The 22,336-nt window shown below is 39.3% G+C and overlaps 1 protein-coding gene across 2 annotated transcripts in view; it reads right to left on the reverse strand.

Annotated features, from left to right (window-relative positions):
- The window catches only part of LGR5 (leucine rich repeat containing G protein-coupled receptor 5), a 91,733-nt gene extending 71,745 nt beyond the window's left edge, over window positions 1-19,988 (reverse strand). The window contains exon 1 of one of the 2 annotated variants that reach the window (XM_005480602.4): window positions 19,489-19,988. In XM_005480602.4, the coding sequence (XP_005480659.2) occupies window positions 19,489-19,709 (221 nt within the window). In that variant the 5' untranslated portion in view covers window positions 19,710-19,988. Of the gene's footprint in view, window positions 1-7,574; window positions 7,791-19,488 lie in introns of those variants that run through there. The other variant, XM_074539728.1, reaches the window with a different exon arrangement.
- Between the last annotated feature and the right edge of the window lie 2,348 nt (window positions 19,989-22,336).

Here is a 22,336-nt window from a genome sequence, read left to right on the forward strand (position 1 = left end):
GAGGTAGGTGGACAGAATTACTAAGCAAGCTGGTTGTTGAACTAATCAATTCATATAAAGATGAGGAAATGTGGGGAAGACAGATATTAAAAATGAGAGATTCTGCAGCCTATGGAATTCAGTAAGATCTGAATGAGCCGTTTGCCTGGATAAAGATGGCAAGCCATTGTGTCTGCATATTAAGGGGTTTACTGTGAAACTTTTGCAAGACATCTTGATTTATACTGAAGTAGAATGGGCAAAGCCAAGGAGGAGTGACAGCTCCCAGGAAACTAAGCAGAGGCATACTACAGCACAGCACATTTTTCAGGCTGCCAGTCACAGCTCAGGCCCACAGAACCATGTAAATGTTACCTAATAGAATCAGGAGACTGGGATATCCAGTAATTTGACTTTGGCTATGGTTACAGAGTTTTTGATTTCACTATTATGGCCTCAGAAACCCTCATCTTGAAGTCTTATGGCAGCAGCAAATCTAGACATTAATAAACCACTGAATTATTCTAATGTAATTGTGGAAAAAGATATTAAAATGCCTTGTGAAATCAAACACCATCCTCTCAGAATGGCAGATGTACTGTTTATATGGAATATGCTTTTTCCATAAAAGAGAACAGAAGCTAAATATACTAAAACTCATGAGAAATTAGTCTTCAGAAATAGGCAGCTGTGTAACATTATAGATCCTGTTGAACAATGATATCCCAGCCCAAAAAGGCACCTTAATCAGGGCCTCTCTCCTATGGCACCATCCTATTTTCAGTTAACAATGTTTTCAGATGAGCCGAAAAGGGGTACTTTGCTCCCACCATTATAATTTCTGTTATTCTTTTCTTTACCCTTTACAAAAGCATGAAAGCATTGGATTGCTAATTACTTCTATCTAGCCTATAGGAAAATTAGTTTATCTTCCTGATCAAAGCAAATTAGGCAGATCATGGCTGATTAGAATGCAACAGTAAAATCTCCATACTTTCTATTCCACCCCCTTTTCTCTCAGAAATGGGGCCTGTGTCAAATATGTAGGTATTTCCCACGACCAGTCTGGACTCGGTTTCCAACGGGCTCTGGGGCTGGGACAATGGTTCTTACACAGACACTGAAGTTCTTTAGTTCAGTCATTGTGCAAGGAAAGAACTGGTAACCCCTTAGCTAGCATTAGATGAAACATCTAGATTTACATATTTCCCTAATTGCTGTTTTTCAATGTGAGTGAGATTTATCTGACCAGAGTTAAACACCTCCTTCATTATACTACTGAAAATACAAGCCTATGCTTTTCAGGCAGAGCTGCACTTGGTTCTAACCCCGGCATTAAAACACTGGTTTCCTCTACACTGGGACAAAGGGATGTCTACCTTTACTTCTCAAAGCACTATCTAAAGAAGGCTTGAATACTTGTTTCCAAGGTGCCTGCTGCATCACATTGCAAAACTGAATACCCTTGCTCCTTCTAAGTAACTGCATTTTTCATCACTCTACTATTTTACTCTTCACTTTTTACTCTTCATAACTGATTCCCTTTCAGCTTGTGTTCTACGGCTTTCTTAGATGAAAGCCAAGCTATATGGCCACTTTATTTATAACCAATTACTATAAATTAACAGTAAATCTCACATTTAGCTCCATTTAAACATCACTATGCAGCTGCCCATTTGAAAATAAAATGGTTGCCTTCTTTCACTTCAGTGGGCACAATACAAAACATCCATTGAGCTTCTCCTTTATTGCAGCTGCCAATGCCCAGCCGACTTTTAACAAACCAACCAAGCGGAATAACAATGCAGCTGCAACATTTTATGGTATTTCTGTTAGTTCTCTTTTGAGACTGAAGGTGTTAATTAGGAATCAAAGAATACAACCCTGCCGGCTTTCTTTCACAAACTATACTCTGGCCATTTCAGTTTTCAGAAGGAAAATAAATCTAATAAAAGGACAAAAATGTTGTTTGTCACACCAGTAACGTGTATTTAAGATCCTTTGATCACAAGCTTTTTATGTAGTCTTGTCAGACAGGCTGAAAATATTTTTTCCTCTCTTTTCTCCTTTCTTCAAGCTTTTCTGAATACTGATTTCAGGATTGTCTGAAAAACGATAGAAACTGGAATGCTTAATGGGTTAAAATGGGTTTGCTGAGAAAGCCAGCTTTAGAACAAATAAAATAATTTCTCACTTTTCTGATTCAGGTGTAAGTTGTTTTGAAATACAAATGAGCTGTTCCTGTTACGGAGTTTAGTAACTCCTTAATTAAAAAGTATCATTTAATATTTCAAGCCATTAGATATTATGCAGATGCTTTAATATTAGTACATCAATTCTTTTGTGGAATCTCACTTTAAACCACAAAATATTGAAAAATATCTGAAACATACATATAGTCACACGTACCATACAATACATATTTGATGTTTTAGTTACACTTATTAACCATAATCATGTTAGATGCATTTAAAGGTAGAAGTATGTGTCACTATCTTTAATCTTTTGTCAAAGTTAAAACCTTAAAATAGGTTTATGAAGTTAGCACAACTGAGAATTAGTCAAGCTTGCTAGCTTACCCAGCAAGAGCTTTCACTGTTAAACACACAAATCATGCCAAAATCCATTAATCTGGCCAGGGAATGGCAGAAAGAAGATCTGGTTGTTGATTTAATGATAATGAATTGAGCAGGCTCTTAAGGTTACCTGCAGAGTTTGCTAAACTGTAAAACAAAGTCAATTTTAATAAACACTTTTTACAGAAGCATATATAAGGTTTTTTTGCCTTAAACGCCACATAAGAGAAACATCCAGCTGTACTTACCTGGTTAAACATTTAATATAGTTTCTTATAATGTTAAGTATATATACAGGGCGGTGATTCTAAAATATATATGAGGGCTTTGATATTTGATAATCCAGAAATACAGAACTTCCTTAAAACAAATCTTAGCAAGAAAAATAAGTTCTGATGAATGTTATATGACATGTAAAGTGCAGTTTCTAGCTACTGTGAGAGACTCATATTGACATGATTCAGTTATAAAGGTACATGTTCTTTAGTGCCCCCAGAGTACCATTTCTTGCATTCTGGAATTTTAGAAAAGCAAAACATAAAATTGGAAGATTTAGGGGATTTTTGTAAAAGACAAATATGTTTGCCTTTTTTTTTTTAAGGGATAATATAAGATGATAGCCTATTAATTTGGTTGGTTGCTGTAATTTTATCGGTTTTACTTGTTGAGCATTGGTTGTGAATTTGGTTGATTTTGTAGAATTTGTAGATTTGTAGAATTTGGTTGATTTTTACAGCAAGCAATGGCAGCTGGAAGACAGAAGAGAATATGGTCTTTCTGCATATAGAATTTGGTAAAACCAGCAAATATATTTGAAATTGGCTGCTGCAATCACTTCTTACAATGCTTTTGTTCTGTTGTTGCATCATACAGTAGCATAGTGCTATGGTAGCCAAAGGAATGGAATTAGTTTTGTAGCAAGATATCAAGTATCTATACATAAGCCATACTTCTTTCTATAGAGTTAATAATTATTATCAATGTTAATAACTTGTTCTGGATTATATATTTCATGTCTTTTTCAGAGTGAGGTGACATTTTCAATGGTAAGGTCATATCTAATGAATCACTCACTTTCTTAAATGTGGCCATGTGTGCTCTACAAGCTTTTTACCCAGTCATTATTTTGAAATTATCTGTGTATATATATCTGAAATTTGGTGTATATACTTCACATTTACTAGACTCACAAATTCAAGAACTGTGAGTATTCAAGACTTTTAGAGACATGTGTGGATGAAAATTTTTCTCTCGGTTGACTACTAAACTGAAGCACTGTAAATGAACTCAGATTCTCTGAGAATGTTTAGATGCTCAGTTTTGCTAAATTCTAGATTCATCTGGAATACTCTGAAGAATTTATATTGTGTCTGTTACAAGCATCACCAATGAAATTTTTACAAAATATTGTTCATCAACTATACCAAATTAATCAAAGGAAAAGACTTTTTGTCAATGAGCACATGACTACAACTAAATCAAAGAAAAGAAAATTCTGTCCTTATGGTTTTCTGTAGGGTCATTTCTGCATAGGAACCTGGAATGGTGCAGGGGCACTTGAAAAGTTTTCTGATCCTCTACATCAGCTCACTGTGCTCCCAATCTGTTGTCTCTGTCCATTTAGCTCTGCTGGTCTGGCTGTTTCTGTGGCCACATTCTAAAGTGCATCAGTGAAATGAGATACATACTTTTCAACCAGAAATGTGTTTCTTTTTAAACTAAATTTCACAGAACTGGTCAGGAGCACAGTCCAACACACAGCTGAGTCAGCACAGCTGAAAGAGATGAAGCCTAGAGCAGGAGTGGGGGAACAACTGGCTCCAAGGGGAGGGGAAGCCAATATAAATGTCCAAACAAGTCTCTTTTTCAGAGAGACTCTTAATATGGAATCACATTTTTTCCTGAGTTTCTTCTTCCAACTCCAATCTTCCAGAAAACTTTGAGCACTGTCTTCTTCCATTTCTGTGAATGCAGAAACTTTACTAGCAAAGACAAGTAACTCCTACACAGGGAATTCTGCTGCAGAAAGCAAGTTCTTTTCCCAGTGCCCTGCTAAGCAAAATCACCAACGGCACTTGAGCCAGGACTCTCAGGCGTCAGCACACATGCTGGCACCTTGGAAGTTCACTTTTGGTGGTCTACATTTTCAGTTTTTTCTCCTCACAGATCTAGCCAGTCCTAAATTTGTTTCCTTTCACAGCTTGGAGAAAGAGCCCATTTTTGTTTCTTCTGTTTTTGAAAGGTGAAATTCTGTGCTTGTAGGACCAAAAGTGAAAGCATATATATTAAACATATCAGAAAATAAAGCATACAAATCACCCTTTTCCTACCCTCCCTCTCATATCTTTCACTAAAGCACTAATACTGCAAGATTTCATTACATACCCTCAAGTGCAATCTTTGGACTGAACCCTACATGTCCTCAACATCTTCATTCTGTTGTTCTTTCAGGCAGAGTAATTAGAGTAAAGAACAAATTGGCTCTCAAAGGTAGCTTCTGCAATGATGGCACTGATTTCAATTACTCTGTATTTTTTTTCCTTTTGGTAAGTAAATAACTTTTTAAAAAAGATATTTGCTAGGCACTCACTATCTATTTTGAGAACTTTAATTTAAAGGAATTTAAAAAATCCCAAACAATTCACTGTAAGAGCATACAACAAAATATTATTAGGCTCAAACATATGTCAAGAAGCTCTTTCCAAGCCTGTATACAGGCACACACAAGATCTCTATGTATTCCATCAAGTGCAACTTAGAAAGGAAATAGTGTTTATTTTCTCAGGTAATGTCTAAAAAATAAGACATCTAATTCAGATTCAGATTCAGATGCAAAAATCTTTGGAAAAGTCTCTTCATAGATCTGGAGTAGTAATCTGAGAAGCTTGGAAAAGCTTTGTTGTCTGGTGTAAGGCATTAAAGATTGTAAGAATAAAGGTCATAAAATCTGTGCAGGCACTTTGAGATGCAAAGGGCAAACAGACATACTAGGAAGGGAGCAGCAGATGTGGGGGTAGTTGTCTCACAGCTGACTGCCTGATGTCACCCCAGTCACAGCACAATCCATCTTTCCTTCCAGACACAAACCTGCTAGGTCAACAGCTGTATCCAAAATAATGTCACTGCCAGACTCCCCTGAACTCAGGATATCTTTGTATCCAAGGAAAAATTTAATGTACAGCTAGTTGAGCAGTATTTCCACTTTGACAGAATGAAGGATTCAGATACTGAGGAAAAAATACCTTATTTTTTGTATCTTAACATATTTTACACTTGAAAGATAGGACTTAAAGGGTGTGTGGAGGCACTGCACTATAGAGAAGCACTGCAACTGAAACTATTATCCAGAAGATGCACACAGGGGCATTAGCCTACACTTATGTCTCCAGAAAACATAGTATGTATAACAAATCAAAAAATTTTACTGGTGAGATTTACATAGAGCTAGCAAAGCTTGTAGTTATATTGTCATGTCTTCTGCATGTGATAGTTAAGAACAGAGTAATTTTTTTTAAGATCCAAGAACAGCCAAGCACTCAAACAGCTGAACTAAATTCATAGTCCTGACAGACTGTCATTTTTAATAGAACTGAGGAGGACTGGATCAGTCTGAATGGCCCTCATCCACCTCCAGCCCCCTTGGGACAAGACAGTGGTATATGGCATACCTCCTAAGAAGCCAGACAAGGACATTTTAAATTCTCTGTTTGACAGTTCTGATTAGTGGAACAATTCCCTATCTATACATGAGCTGACTGCTTTTCTAAGAAGCAGTGTAAGGCCTTTCTTTGTGAGATGTGTTGCTGTCTTAAGTAACCTATGGAGAAAGATATTTTAAAATAGTGAAATATACCTCAAGCCACCTCTTCCCTGAATTTTAGAAGCAGCATAAACTCTACTCCAATATCCCTTGCTGAATTCTTCTTTGTAAGTAGCACAGCCAACAGCATCACATGCTCTGTGAAGTACTGTTAGAGTAGCATGAGGGACAGAGCAGGTATTCAAACTGGTAATCAGCCTTTTATTCATTTTAATATCACTCAGCCTTAGGTATATATACTGACCCAGTGACATCCCAGACTTGTTTCTCTACAGCAGGAATCTTGCATTTTATTAATTTATTCACAGAAAACTGCACTTTTATTTAGTGTCATATGTTTGAAGATATTATTCCATTGGTATAACATGCACTTTCATTTGTCCAGTGTTGCAGTGTGATATTCCAATAGTCCAGTTTGAATATTTCTCCATCAATATTGTGTCTCATGTTAATTAATATGTTAATACTCAAAATATTATGTTAATTTATTTTCTTAGTGCTTGAAAATAATTTTAAAGTTAGTTTATGATGTCATGCTAGCAGTAAATAAAACAATTATCTTCTTATCAAAACATTTAATTGCGTATTTTTAATAAAACTGGCAGTCAGAGACAACTGCATGAACAAGACTATTATGAAAAAAAAAATAAAACCAGTATTCACAGGAAATAAAACTCTTGATTTTACATGTTCTGTATTATCTATTTTGGTGGATGATACAAAATAAAACATAAATTAATGTTGTTGGGGTTTCTTTCTGTACTTTTAAAACTAAGTGTTACTGAAATCAATCCCGTAGTTCTTTCTTTATACTTCCCCTGACACAGAACAAAACATTCAATATGTCGTTTTTAACTACAAGTGAAGAGATACATAGAGTATATCATTAAAATACTAGCTCAAGAATTATATGCTCTGAAGCAGTACTGTAGAATCATCTTATGATGCAACTTCAAAGCTTCTATCTCCTACTCAAACTACTGAAAAATTCCACCTCATATTTCATCTTCATCAATAACTGTGCCATAGCGTATAAAGAAAAAATTTGAACTCCCTTTGTCCTCTGTCATTCTTCCACTTGCTGCAGCCCTGTTTGTTTTGGGTCAGCTTGCACAGCCTTGGACCGTGCATTCCCAAAGAGCACCCAGGGTCACTGCAGGAGCAACAGGCTTGCTCTAATTGCACCTGAGGGGACTGACCTGAGCATTTGCTTGTCACTCTGCTTGAAGATTTCAGTTTGCCCAATGATCCAGGAGCAGCTCTGAGAGTTAAACAGCGTAGAGATACACCAGCTGCTTTGTCTACTCCTCAGACCCATCTTCTAAAGTGTCCCATTGGTTAGTGCTGGCACAAGGCATTTCATTGTAAACAGACTCAGCAGCATAGAAGAACACTCAGTTAATGTTTGAACCTCCTAATAAATGTAAAATTACTAAGTCCTTTAATTTCTGGAATTTTTCCTGATAAGCCGTTTACAGGTAGAGAAAAAACATTTATTTATAACACTAGCAGTGATATTACTAACTGAAAAAACATAGACATAATCCTTTGCTGATAAGGTGTATTTTTTTCCTGTATGTCTTTCTGTTAAAATTCTCCTGCAGCTGGGACATCCACTCATTTACCAAAATCATATTCTTAAATAACAATTCACAGATTTCTTATTTTCATTTGGTCATAACTGAACAACCATTTAATACTGCTCTATAAAAAATGTGAATACAACTTAATGGAAGCTTTCCATGCCAAGATAATCCAAACCACTAATGAATGTCATTAACAATTAATTACTATCATTGATACTTTGGTAATTACTCATTCACTAAATACTAAAAAAAACCTGCTTGTCTACTCAACATATGGAGATATTTGGATAAAGAGTGAGTAATTTCCCTTAGATTAGACTCATCACGTCCCAACAGAATCCTCTACAATAAACTAACTGTGACATACCAGGGGTTCCATCCACATCACTGAAAGAAGCTTCAGTTCTAGCTTCATTGGAGACCAAACTGGCTCATAATTAGTTTTCATAAACGCTTATCAGAAGGGATTAAACCAGCAGCACATTGAGAGCACGGAGCATTTCCTTATAGACTTTCCACACAGAGATACAACACTGCAAATAATACCATCCAGTAAATCTGGATATTACAAATTCCTTGTGAAATCTGATGCTCTTCCAGCACTGCATTATGGAAAGACAGGCAGGAACATAGAGCTGCATGACTACAAGACACCATATCCATGATTGATGACAAATGTAGAAAACAGACCACATCTGGATTCAGGTTTATGGGGTTCTTCACAAATTGACCAGAGACAGCCATTGAAGGCAGAACAGCTGAGGCACCAATATGCACAGGAATGTGATTCTGATAACTCTATTTGGTATGACAGTTGTTTCTAACTATGAGTCTAATGAATGTACTACAGCACTGTGTAAGCATCCTCCAAAAAACCCTGTTGCTCTATTCACTTAATGCTATCAACAATGGCCACAAAATAACTTTTGAAAAACAAAAGAAATTCCTTCCTTCCTGAAACTCCTGCAAAATTTGTACAGTTGACACAACTCCCTGACACAACACAACTCACATGCCAGAGTCTGCACCCTGATGCAAACAAGGCAATAAGGATGATTACTCAATGGTATGCCAAAAATCTTTTTTTCAAAAGAAAAAACTGGCTTTTGTTTTTTTAAAAAAGATGCACAGTGTGCATACTAATGATACAACAGAAGCTTTTCTGTCAAGAGTTGGTACTTTAAAACCAAAGCAAATGCCTAAATTTAATTATATTAATTAATACTTTGCAAAATCTTTAAAATTTTCAAATTCAATTTATTTTAGCAGTACCAATTCCACACAATTAAGTTAGTTCCATTAGTATAAGCATAGCAGAAGCTACATGAAGTCTTCCTTGGCATAAATCTACTAATTTACCTACATGGAATGGCACACAGAAAACTGTGTCATGAATGGGTGTCTTAGGTTGTTCAAAGAATCACTAACAAAAGCAGGTTTAACATTAAAGCGAAAGCATGACAAAGCTCATTGGCAAGGTTCACTCTACTGCTAACTAGGTGGTTAAAGCACACAGAGAAAAATCAGACTAAAACCTAAAAATCGACAAAAAATTATCTCTGTGAAGGCTGAGGATGAAAAAAAGGGTAAGGATTAAAAGGAGTAACAGAGACTTCCTCTTAGTCCCAAAGTTCAGAGCAAATCTGCCTGCCAAACTTAGCCCTAGACTTGACCAATGGCTTGCACCTGAAGATTTTAACCACATTTAAATTTAGCAGCACTTAATAGCCTAATTTAAACAATTTGTCAAAAGATTCAATAGAATTTGCTATAACCACAATACCAACTCATTTATAGAGGTACCTTATGAATTTAACCCACTTAAAAATCTAAGGGAGAAACATTCACAACACATTTGCTATAGCATAGGCACACTCACACAAACACCTAAAGGATTATGGACAAGGCATAGATCTGTGAAAAATTCCTGTTTAAGTGCAGTACTCATATCAGATGCCTTTGCATCTTCTATACAAGTGAAGGTTTGAGCCTCAAGGAGTGGGGATATTGATCCAGGGTGGCACTTGGCAGTGATCCTCCAACTATAGCAAACTTGAGAGTTTGCTGGCTCTGAGAGGCGTCCCACACAGAGGGAATTTCCTGATCAGAGCCTGCTGTGAACATGGAGAGCTCAGAGGGTCTTACTTAGGACTGCTGTTTATGGGTCATAAGGGAGCTGGCTGTAGTCACTTTAGTAATTGCTTTGGTTGGATTTAGTAATTTTCTGTTGTTGTCAAAATGTGGGTTGGTAACTTTCTTTAAAAGTTTGATACCAAAAATGTTGTTCCACTTGAATTGTCATTCAAGCAAGAAAAATAAATTTCCATGGCTGTTCATTGAAAAACAGGAGCTCATTAGACAGAACTAGTTCCTGGGAGCAGACAGGGTTTCTGATAAGAAGAAAAAGGCTAGCCCAGGTGCTGTTCATCAGTGCTGTGGGCTAACAAGCATATCTGAGATAATAGTGCATATTCAGTAAGCATTTTTTATTCTAAAAACACGTACCTCAAGATTCCAAGAATGCGTTTAACTATGTTCTGTACTGTCTCTGGCCTTCAGGTAGTTAGCATGTTCCAAAGGGATTGTCCTGGTCTTTCTTTTCACATCTTCTGTCTTGGCCAGAAGGAAGTAAAGCGCTGGCACTTGACAGTTCACACTACTTTATATGTGCAGGTATGAGACACAGTGAAGCCTCCATATGCTGAGGAGCTTACAGTCTTCCCAGATGCTATTCTTTGATCAAGAGCTTTCACATTTTCCCTTTTCAGTGCTAGGCCTAAAAAAGACCACAAGATCCATTTCCTGCTACCAATTACTCTTCCACAGTGCCTCACCCTCAAGTTTTAAAAACACCTACAAGCAGCACTGCATACCTTTACTCTTCACCCCACCACAACTATACCCTCAGGTCTTATCTCCACTAAGGAAACAAAAACTTCTAATAAGAACTCTGTCACAGAAACTGTACACTACAAAGTCTTACTTTATATACAAGGCACAAATGTGAATTGTGAATTTAGAATTTAGTGCTAGACTAGATTGCCACTTCTACTGAGGGTTTAAATGTTTAGAATTGGTTGAGCTGCCTGATGAGAGGTACAAGTCACTACTCTATGGCACCGATACAGGCAGAGTCCTAAGCAACCTGCTGTCCCTTTGTTCTCCATCTACTTTCTGTTGCTCTAATAATCTTCCTGTAATTGTGTGTGCCTGTTGCAGGTTACAGCCAATACAGTGAGGCTTTATGCAGGGACATTCTAGGACAGGAACGTACTCCCTGAGACCCCTGTCAGGTCACAAAGTTGAACCTGCACCTCTTTTGGATTGCTTCCAGTTCCTTGTCTTTGCACAACTTCAGCACAACTGCAGGCAATACTTTCATATTGCACCACATTTATGGATCCTGTATTTCCTTGTCAGCAGGTCAAATATTACTCTCAGATGCCTGCACAGACTTTACTTACTCCAATAAGAAACTTATATATCACAGAATTCAGGTCACATAGATAGCCAGGAGCAAAACTGAAAGGCAGGCATATACCCTTTTGAAGAGAAGAAATTTTCTTGGGATCTCCCTTATTTTGCCATGTCATACTCACAATTAGCTCATAATTAAGTATTCTTAATCTACAGATCTCCAGCTTTTTTTCAGCGACCACCAAATTAGTCAAATTCAGATGTAGGTAGTTGTCCCAGCCATCGCATATAAGGAGTAAGACTAGAGAAAAGCTGTGTGATTGACTTGAATCCATAAATTACTATATCCACAAGCAGAAGGACTTAAAGGTCTCTTTACCTGAATCCCAGTTATGGCTAACTGATGATAGTCCTTGTTCCTAGAAGCAGTTTCTGTCTTTTTCTCATGCTCTCAAAATTACAATCTCTTGAATTAGGGTGCTTAAGAAACTTTGGGTTCTGAGTCTTCATAAGGATAAATCTTATTTCTGGACACTGGACAACTTGGAGAGTCTCACCCTCCACTACAAACATAAATGCAGCCTCATCATATGTGAGACCAACAGGAGAAATATTTAATTTCTGAGGCAGCCTCCACACCAAGCTGATTAAGGATCAAGCTCAAAGGCAAGTTACTCATCAAGGTGGTTCAGAACATGTAACTTTCAATCGTGGATGAGAGAGAACTTTGTCTTATCTTACTTGCTTCCTTTGCCAGCTGTGACCTTCTCCCCTCAGGGTACACAGAGACTCATTTACAAACTCTGTGAATGCCAAATCAGTGCAGCTACACTTCCCTTGATGCTGACATCATCTTACATCTGTTCTTTCATTCACTTACACTAGCATTTTTATTATCACAGGATCCAGAAGGCATGGTACAACTGGCATTGTAAGATGCCTACTGCTGCAGAAACGAGGGCTAGGAAAGTCTTATTTCTGTGTAATATCAGTGCTCTAACTGTTCTATCCTCAAACAAAACTGGCTGAAATGTTAGGTGAAGAAACAAACAGAATAATAAAAGAAAGACAAGTAGTAGTACCAAACACCAGCTTTACTTTTCTACCTCCTACCTCCCCTTCATAAATAACATCATCAAATTATTGTACACTTTTCATGGGAAAATCTGTATGACACAAGCACAAAAAAAGGGTTAAGTTTATTCACAATCATTATGCACATGAAGTCTCAATCCAAAAAATACTTCTGCATTACTTAAGTAATTAGTACGCAAGTTTAGTAATTTCACTAAGCATGGTTACTCTCAACAAAATAGAAAACATTTAATCAAGTGTTTTTAATCAAAAGCAGGGAGAGATTTTGTACAGTTGTTGTTTCTTGTTGTTCTTCTTCTTCAGTTGTTGTACAGTTATGTTGAGAAACATAGTTGTTTCTCCTGCTTTAGACTGATAGATATTTTTAAAAATTTGTCTGACATCTGTCTATGCACAGACATCACCATGCACACAATACTATATCACCGGTACAAAGCCAACTATACTTCTGAAGTATAATGCAAAAGGTTTCAGCAGTTTTTAATCAAAATATGTCCTTAAAATTATTTCACTGCAACTATATAATTTAATACCGTTGGAGAATGGTGCATTCCAGATAAAAATAAATATTCAAATCAGTCAATTTTTGAAAACAATGGTATTAAATGATTTATGATATGCATAATGCTTTAGGCTGTGCAATGAGACAGTGGTGGAGAACAGCTTAATGAAACTATTCCCCACAAACGAGCTGATATGTGGGAAAGGGATGATTGTTTTAGAATTATTAAAGGCCTTGATCAACAAACATTTACACATGTGATTTCAGTGGAACCATTTCTGACACTGAAGTTAAGTATCTGGATAAGTATTTGCAGGACTGAAGCCAAATCATACAACTGGACTCAAACTAAGAGCCCATTTGTTACCAATAAAATCCCAGTTTGGGAGTGGCTGATTATTATAATTATCATTGTTGGATAACACTACACTTCAGATTAATTATTTTTTGCAGCAGTGACTAGACATGAAAATATAGCTTGTCCTTTCAGGGAATGACCTCAGTGCTGTGGCCACAGCCCCTAAAACCCAAAGCTCATAGCGAAAAATCAGTAAAACACAGCAAAAAAAATAAATCTGGAAGGTGATACAGAATGTACTGTCTGAGCAAAGCTGGATAAAAGGCACCAGTTCCTGGGAACTTGCTTTGCAGTCCCATTTCATTACTGCTTAGAGATCCGGGGTTTGCTGGTGCTTAGTATAATATGACCTGGCTGGGGGTCTTCTCCACCTAAATGGCAAAGACATTCCAGGACAGTATTTCTACTTGGGTGCTGCTGCTTCTTTAATACTCATTCTAAGATCTCTAATTCAAAAATTACCAGACTTCCAGGAAATAAAAAAGCACTAGGACAAAGTCAGGGGTACCATGAGCTGCCGCCCTATACAGCTGAAACAGTTCACTATCTTTGTACTTTTTTTTTGTTTAAACCTCAATTCTGAAAGACAGAAAAAGGTAGCACTCCTTCAGCAAGTGTCAGCAACATCATTTCAGGCCCTACCTCTCCCCAACCATATTTATGTCTTTTATGGTTCTCCAGGTGATAAATTTCTCACATCTGATCAGTAAAATTGTACAGAAGATCCTCAGGTTTTCTCAGCAAACATTACAGAGAATAAAGCATATGGATTTGCCACATGAATTGTTAAATTTCTGAGGACTAAGCATGCTTTGATCACATCTTTTTTTTTTTTTTTAAGATGTTAGGGTATTTTCTTCTAACCAAAGTCTAAAGCTGTTCTGGTATGTCAAAAACACCACATCATGTTCTGCCTTCAATCAGCTTACTTGGAGCCAAAGGATCCACACCTTATTTACCATGATTCTTCCTAGGAAAAGAAGCAGATCTGCTGGACAGTTCAAGTACAGAAATCAGGGACAACACCATAAATTGTATTAATCATGACTATTTAAATAGCCAACAGAGAATTAAGAAAACAGTGCACACAGATGAAATATTATCTTGGCCAACACACAGAATAAAAGAAAGTGATCTGGACTACTGAAAGACTGGTAGCAATTTGAAGCATTTGAAAGACAAATGACATTGCAGAAAAAGCTGGGTTAACAAGGGAGCACTTGAGGGAAGCCTAATCTCTGCTGGCATGCTGGCTGGGGAGGTCAGCCCAGTGCACGCGTTCTCAGCTGGAGTCAGGCTCCCTCTGCCCGGCCAATTGTCCGCTGTGCTTCAGACACCAACCCAAGCAAAGGTGCCTTCGCTCTGTCAACGCCTTGTGCTCTCCCAGCTTCAAAACAGCTTCCTTTTCCCTTCAATTTATGCAGTGTTTCCACAGAGTAAATGCTAAAGGAGAGAGGTAATGTGTGAGAGCCTTTTTTTCTTTCAGAGCAGCAAAAGGCTCTTTAGAAAGCAGTGTAAAGAGTTATTTTTAACACAGTATTCTCAAGTGAGAAGAATGATAGTTCAAAAAACATTTTTGATTGAAATTTTTCTCAAAGAAACTGACTTTGACTTGACTCGCTATGTTTTGAAATTTAAAGCAAATCTCTTGAAAACTGGCAAACATGATGCTTTGCATAGTTACTTCAGTTTTTGTTTACCTCTAATTTATCGTCAGGTATATTTCACCTTTGCATATGTGCTATTTGCCACGAGTAGAGAGGAAATGTTAAGTTTCCTTTTCAAAAGCGAGATTTAGCACCAAATTCTAAATCCAGAACTGGATTTACCTTCATCCTCAATCAGGACAAGATTCAGATTCCTAACTGAAACCACATGACAATTAATTAATTTAAGGTCTATAAAGTTTTTAGCTATGTAAAGAAGTACTTCCTAAGAAAAAACAGACATCTTATGAAATGTCTAACTCCTAAATCTTGTCAAGGGATCTGGAAGGTGTAAGAGACTTTATAATTCATGCTGCTGATTGATCTCTTTGAAAAACCATGGTCATTCCCAAAATACCTCTGATGAAGACACAGACAAGACCTGAATTTGCACTGTCAGATCAGAATGACTAAAAGGATGCAAACTTACCCCAAAGGATTGTTCTTAATGATTTGGGGTATTCCTGACACAAAATTTACTATATTTCTTATTTCAGAAGCATTGTCAATTTCTGGGGATATACTTCTTTACCTTCAAAATAGTAAGCAATCTTTTCATTCAGGTTCATTGCAATTGTTTTTTCATTTTCATTTTTTATGTTTAGTCATCTTAAACACTTTCAGAGTGTTTTTTGACTGTGCTCTACAGGAACAGTTATCATCAAATACAATAGCATAGAAATGAATGAAGTAGAAGGACAAAATTTATTTGAAGATGGAGAGATTTGAAACCTTATAACAGGTATTGATATCTTCTTCATAGGTTCTACTGTAATAATATCAATGTTATCAATGTTTTGAGAAATAATTTTTCTTAATAAATTATTTCTATGAAAATTTAAAAATTATATTAATCATATTTCACCAAGTATTAGCACACATTTTTACGATACACCTAAATTAAGACTTTTAAAGTAAACTATAATGTAAAAGGCAACATGCTGCAATATTTATATTCATGCATATCTCTGTCAATCCATGATGCTAATATTTTGCAAACATTCTGCTTATCATTGACAGGTTTTGATCACAAACACAGTATATGAATTGTTAGACAGCCCTGGCAGTTAAAATAAATTTACTTTTTTGTATTGTCCAGGCCCAAAACAACCTAAAAATCTGTAAGTGTTGTCTTCTATATTGTCATCAGAAGAGATTGGAAAGAAAATCTGTTTTCATTACTTGTCATACTAAATATTCTTGAACAGGAGTTTCCAAATTTCACACAATTTTTAAGGAGTAATAAATTAGGGTCATTCTAGGGTTATATAAGTAAAGTAGGACAAACCTGTGGTTAAACAATGGAGTTAGAATTTTTTAATGGCTGGCTTGTCATAAACTTTAACTTTGAGCAAGCCCTTCTCCACTTCAATTTTCCACATCACAGCAAATGGTAACAATATTTCACTAACTCATGGGTTTGGTTTGAGAATTAATGAGGGTCCCATGTGCAAAAGACCCGTAGATTCTGTCTTCTTCTTTCCACTGTGAACTGATAGGAAAGTGACCTGTTCTTAATTTGAAACAGAGACTCAGTCCTGCCCTTCATCAGCACATGGAATTCTCATTTATGTCAACAGGAGTTGCATTAAATACACCAAATACATTACTTAGCCTAAAAGTAAATGAAGAAAAAGGAATGGAAAGAAACTCATGGATTCTCCTTGCCTGCTCTTAAAAAGTCTAACAGTTCATGGCAGCAGACACATAATCATAAATAAAAATAGTTTTGATGGGAGGAAAGAATTGCTGCCTGGGATTATAAATGAGAATGGAGAAAATTGTAGTAGGTCCATCTGTAGAGTACATTTAGCTCTGCTGCATGAGCACCATCATAAAAAAAATGATGGTACATGTAAAATTCAGTCACCATAATACATCATGCTCTATAGACATTTGTCTCAAAATAAAACAAATCTTTAATGGCCTCAGCATTTCAGCTTAGCTTTTCCCACTATCTCCAGTGCCAAGAAAACCTTTTTCTCATATGTGAGTGTTAAACTCAGATAAAAAGTTCAGAAATAAAAAAAAAAAACAAAAAAACCAACCAAACAAAAAAAACCCCCAAAACTTTTAAACCCAAAGCTTTAAAAACTCAAACTTAATCCAAGGTAGTACTAAACACTGGTTTTGGTCAGATGTATCTATGGTGCAAGAACATAATTGACTGAAGAAGATTATTTTTTTCTTGAAAGAGATTAACTGTGAGTACACAGTTTTAATCTCTTGGTTTGATCTGAGGTAAACATTGTCACAGCATAAAAAGATATTTTTGAGTTTTTTGGGAGGAAAAAAAAAAACAAACCAGAAAGGAGAATAATCAAGAAGCAGCTGATTGGCCATTACCAAGCTCAGGGAGGCAAACATGCCTATAACAAGCAGGCATGTTTTAAAATTTGCCATTGCTTAGCCATCTACAGACAATGAGACCTGACAGTTCTTTACGGAAGGCAGGCAGGAGCCATAGTTCTGCATAATTAGGCAATAATTAATCAATCCAAGGATAGCAGCTTTATAAATTTGGAAAATGGTAAGTGTAGCTGCCTATGTGTATAAATTGGCCTTTTATCCTTTATACTGTCTGCATGCAGTCCTGGTCATTTAAAAGTCTGCCTATCCAAATAACATTTTTTCACTTCAGGGTGTATGTTACTGAACAACAGAGGATTTTTGACTGGAGAAAGACATTCCTTCTGAAGGACAGAAGGATTTAGAAACAAAAGGGCAGACTAGATCACAATCCTCCCATGAAGCAGGTTACCAGAGGCAGAAGAACCCCAGCAATGGTATTTTGACATTGCCACACATATGCTCTCTTTTTTTTTCATAAAACAGTCAAACAGTCTCATGTTTTTCTGGTTTTAGCATTCCTCCAAGCAGTGAGGAATTTAGGGTCTCTACTTCTCAACACAGGATGTGTACAGCTTAAGTATGCCTTTATACCATCACTGTCTACCCTTCTGCTTATGGCTTTCCAAAGCACCAGAAAACATTGTATCTTATGTACACCCAAAATCAGGACCTGCTACTTCTGGAACTAGTGACAGACCTTGTACATGTCTTAGGACTGCATCTTTATCACACATAGCCAAAGTTTTGCTCTACTGTGAGTGGTCGTTCAGTAATGCTGACTGCTGACTCCTGCCTCCTAACATTATCAATAGCTTTGTTTTGAAATGTTTCTGATGAAATAAGCTAAAAATAGTCTTAAGAAAAAATTCAGAAAAGTATTTACATGCATAGTATATATATAAAAGGCCTTTCAGCTCCTCACCTTCGTTATAAATGTATGTTATTTTCTTTAAATTAGGTTTTCCCCTAATATATACTTAGATTTGGTTGATTGCACTTAATTTCCACCTTGTCCACGTTGCTATGTTTATACTTTGCATAGAAATCAATTTCTAGCTTACTTTATTCTGTCTTTCAGATGTAAGATATATTTTATGTCCTTTGAAGCATGGTACTAACAGAGAAGTGTGCTCAGAATGATTACCTTGGTATGCCAGACACACAATGCTGTGAAAGCATCTTCACAGTAACTATAGTAGCAAGCATGTTTACAGCATGTCAAAATATGGAGACTGGACAAACACGTTCAAAACCAGACATACTTTATGCTGGGCACGAAGAATAAGCTGTAAATGAACAACCACAAAAACTATGCAACCAGTAAGGAGAACAGCAAAGCAACACTTAGAGCACCCGCACTTTCAAGACACGACACCACGAGAAGCTAAATGACGAACACTGAGCCCAAAAAAAAAACGCAAGCAAACAAAGTTTCACCACGGTTTGGAGTGGATTTTTTGCTAGTGCAGAGTTTCTCGGTTCTCGCCGGCTGTGTCTCCAGCCGCTGTAGCTCAGCGCGCCCGGGATGCAGCGCAGCCCGCAAGCAGCGCAGCCCGTGCGGCGGGGTGCCCTATCGGGCGGGAGCTGCGAGGCCCGGGGAGCCTCCCGAGGGGCGGGGTGCGCCGGCCGGAGCCCGTATCTGGACACCGGCACCTGCGTCCGGACACCGGCACTGCGGTCCCCGAGCGCTGCCCGCCCCCCGGGAGCGCGCTTTATTCACTCACTGCCTTCGCTCCCCCCGAGGGGAGATCTGTTAACGATTAAATCGGCAGCGGCCGCAGTTCAAAGCCCTGTCCCGGGAAGCAAAGGTGAAGATAACGTCCCGGAGGACCGCATCGAGTTTCTGCTGTTGCAATCGCTTTTAATTACCCTCCAAACGGCACATCACACAGCGATCCTCTGGGCGCCGGAGCGGGCACCGCGATAGCCAGACAACTATAAACGCTTTACAACGCGCCCGCTGATTAAAAAGCGATTAGAAACTTATTTGAAGTCGGGTGTTCTCTCCGGGCACGGAGCGCCTCCTGTCAGCGCCGGAGGCCCGCCCGAGCCCTCCCGCCGCCGCCGCTGCGCCCTGGCCGGCCGGCCCGCACTTACAGGTAGGAGGTGAAGACGCTGAGGTTGGCGGGCACGGCCGTGAGCCCGCGGTCGGAGCAGTCGGCGCGGAGCAGCACTCCGTCCAGCTCGCAGCGGCACGGCGCCGGACAGCCCCGCGGGCGCTGCCCGCTGCCCCGCGCCCCCCGCCGCAGCCCCGGCGGGCACAGCAGCAGCAGCAGCAGCAGCAGTAGCAGGGCGCGGGGAGCGCGGGTCGTCGCCATGGGGCCCGGGGGTACCTAGAGCCGCGGGGCGGCCGCTCTCATGCCCCGGGGCGCGGCGGGGGCGAAAGGAGGGCGCCCGTCTGGGCTGGAGGAGCTCCTGCGGCCGCCGCCGCCGCGCCGCTGTCTGTGGTAGCATCTCAGCTTACACGCTGCTTTAAAGCCCTGGAGCCGGCACCGCGCGCCCGCTGACGCCGCCCCAGCCTTGCCCGCCGTAGCGCAGCGGGCCCTGCCCGCGCCGCCGTGCGAGAGAGCGAGCGGGCGGGGGCGGCCGCGGGCCCGGCGGGCGGGCGGGAGGAGGGAGCGGGGGAACGCCGCCCTCAGCCTGCCCTCCGTGCGGGCCGCGCCTCGGCGCTCGCCTCGGGCCCTCATCTCACATTCGCGGAGCGGGTCAGGCTGCAGGGCACCGCCGTGGGTCACCATGCCCAGGCAGGCATCCCAGAGCGCATGGCACAGGACTGCACCCCGGCAGTTCCTGAGTACCTCCAGTGAGGGACACTCCGCAACCTGTTCCAAGGAGTGATCCCCTGCTCCGTTAAGTTCTTCCTCATAATCATGTGGATCTTCCTGTGCATCATACAATCATAGAACCATACAATAACTGAGTTGAAAGGGACCCCTTGGGATCATCGAGGCCTATTTCTGGCCTAGCACAAGGCACCTCAAGAATCACATATTGTCCAACTTCTGCCCATTGCCTTGTGTCCTAGTGGTTGGCACCAGTGAGAAAAGCCTGCCTTCACTTTCTTGGCACTCTCTCCTGCCCACTGGGTATTTATACGCATTTATGCAGTGCCCTCTCAGTCCTTTCTTCTTGAGGGGTAATTCTCTCTCAGAGCAGGGATGCACGTGGTGGACATTTCTAGAAGGTGGGAGGCCAGGCGGTTGTGGAAGTGGGGGCATGGTCTTGAGGCCATGGGGTGAGGGGTGGGTCTCTGGGGTGATGGGACAAAGGATTGGGTGCTCTAGTGGGCCAGATCTGTTGGGAGATCTAATCTTTCAAGACCTTATTTAGTTGGTGGTCCCATGCAGACCATGGTCATGGTCAATGATGGGGATCCACTCTCTTCCCTCACCACATAGTTCAATCACAGGCTTGCCAAGAGGCAACACTTTTCTAAAGGACACTGGTTGCTGAGGAAAACTGAGTTCACAGTGACGCTTCCATTGAAAGCTCTTGAGATGTCCCTCACCAGCTTCTTGCCAGAGGTTCTCCTCAGGTAGTGCACTAACTTGCCTTTGTGCTACGTGTCTGTGAATGAGTGAGGAAAAGATGAGGATAGCAAGGTTTTTAAAACCTTTTTCCTCCAAATTACTTTTCAGTATGAACAAAGTTGGCCACAAACTCCAAATTTCAGACTAGCTGTGAGTGCTAGAACCCAGTCCCAGCACAATTCCTGTTTAGACTGGTAACTAAATTGTTGGTCAGGCTACTCAATATGCTTTGGTTAACATTAGTTAAAGGTTTTCTGCTACACTCTCTTTGAATCTACAATTAAGTCTGAAATGAGAGCCTAATGAAAAGGCCAGCAAAATACATGCTTTTATATTTTACCCAGTTTATAACACCTGTTTTCACCTGTGGACTATAATCTGGTATAATCTGAGTTGAAGAATGACCTTGTACTGGAACTCAAGTGCTTTATTTGAAATATTAAAAAAGGAATCTGCTGTCTGGCTAGTTGGACAGGCCAGAATGTTTTGGCCTATGGGGCTACTGTGAAACTTTTCCCCAAGCAACACCTTGTCCTAAAGATAATAAAAACAGTGGTTGAAAGCATAAAGTTCCTGTGAGAAGTGCCCGAAGAGAAAAATTCTCCAGGAAGAGGATTTTTCATTCTGTGTCATGATATGTGTCCAGGAGACCTCTTTCCCCAAAAACTTTTGCCCATGTCTATAAGTTTATATTTTCCTAAGTGTAGTGAAACAGTATTTATGTAACTTGAGGCTTTTATGCATTTGTTGTTTTTGTTGTTGTAGAAAGCCAAGAGTATATTGTTTCTTCGTTTTCTGTTGTGGATTTGTCACCTTGTACAAGATACCTGAAGTTAGACAGACATACATTAATTAGTAGTGAGGGTTCAACTGCAACAGTCATCCTCTGTATGTTATTTTGCATAAATATATTTGTTGAACCAGTAGCTTTCTTTAAAATACTTAATGTACTTCTATACACTTTTAATTAAAGATTTTTTGAAAGTAAAGTAACGTGAAGATTAAAAGGAGGATTTTGTAGGAACATATATGGATAATTCCTACCTTTGTACAGATAAACTAGGCTGTACAGTTTTTTTCCTTTTCATGTTTCTCACAGGTCTCTGGTTCTCCATGAAGGGAAAAAGGAAAACAAGAGCCTGTTTGGCGACATCTCTGGGAGGTGCTGTTACTGTTCCAAAGGGTCATTGGGACTGTAAGATTTCCTGCAGGCTCCAGCATCTCACCATAATGTCCTGGTCACTTGAAGTGACATCCATGGTACAGCCATCAATGGTCTTTTCTTTCATCAAGGCAACAATCAAAATCCCTCAGGGATCTTAGCAGAATGTTCTCTTGAACCTGCCTTCCTGATACTCAGTCAAAACCCCTGATCTTTTGAATATGATGTAAGATGGGATGATGCTCTAACCTAA

The sequence above is a fragment of the Zonotrichia albicollis genome, chromosome 4 (genome assembly GCF_047830755.1).
Source record: "Zonotrichia albicollis isolate bZonAlb1 chromosome 4, bZonAlb1.hap1, whole genome shotgun sequence".
Lineage (NCBI taxonomy): Eukaryota > Metazoa > Chordata > Aves > Passeriformes > Passerellidae > Zonotrichia > Zonotrichia albicollis.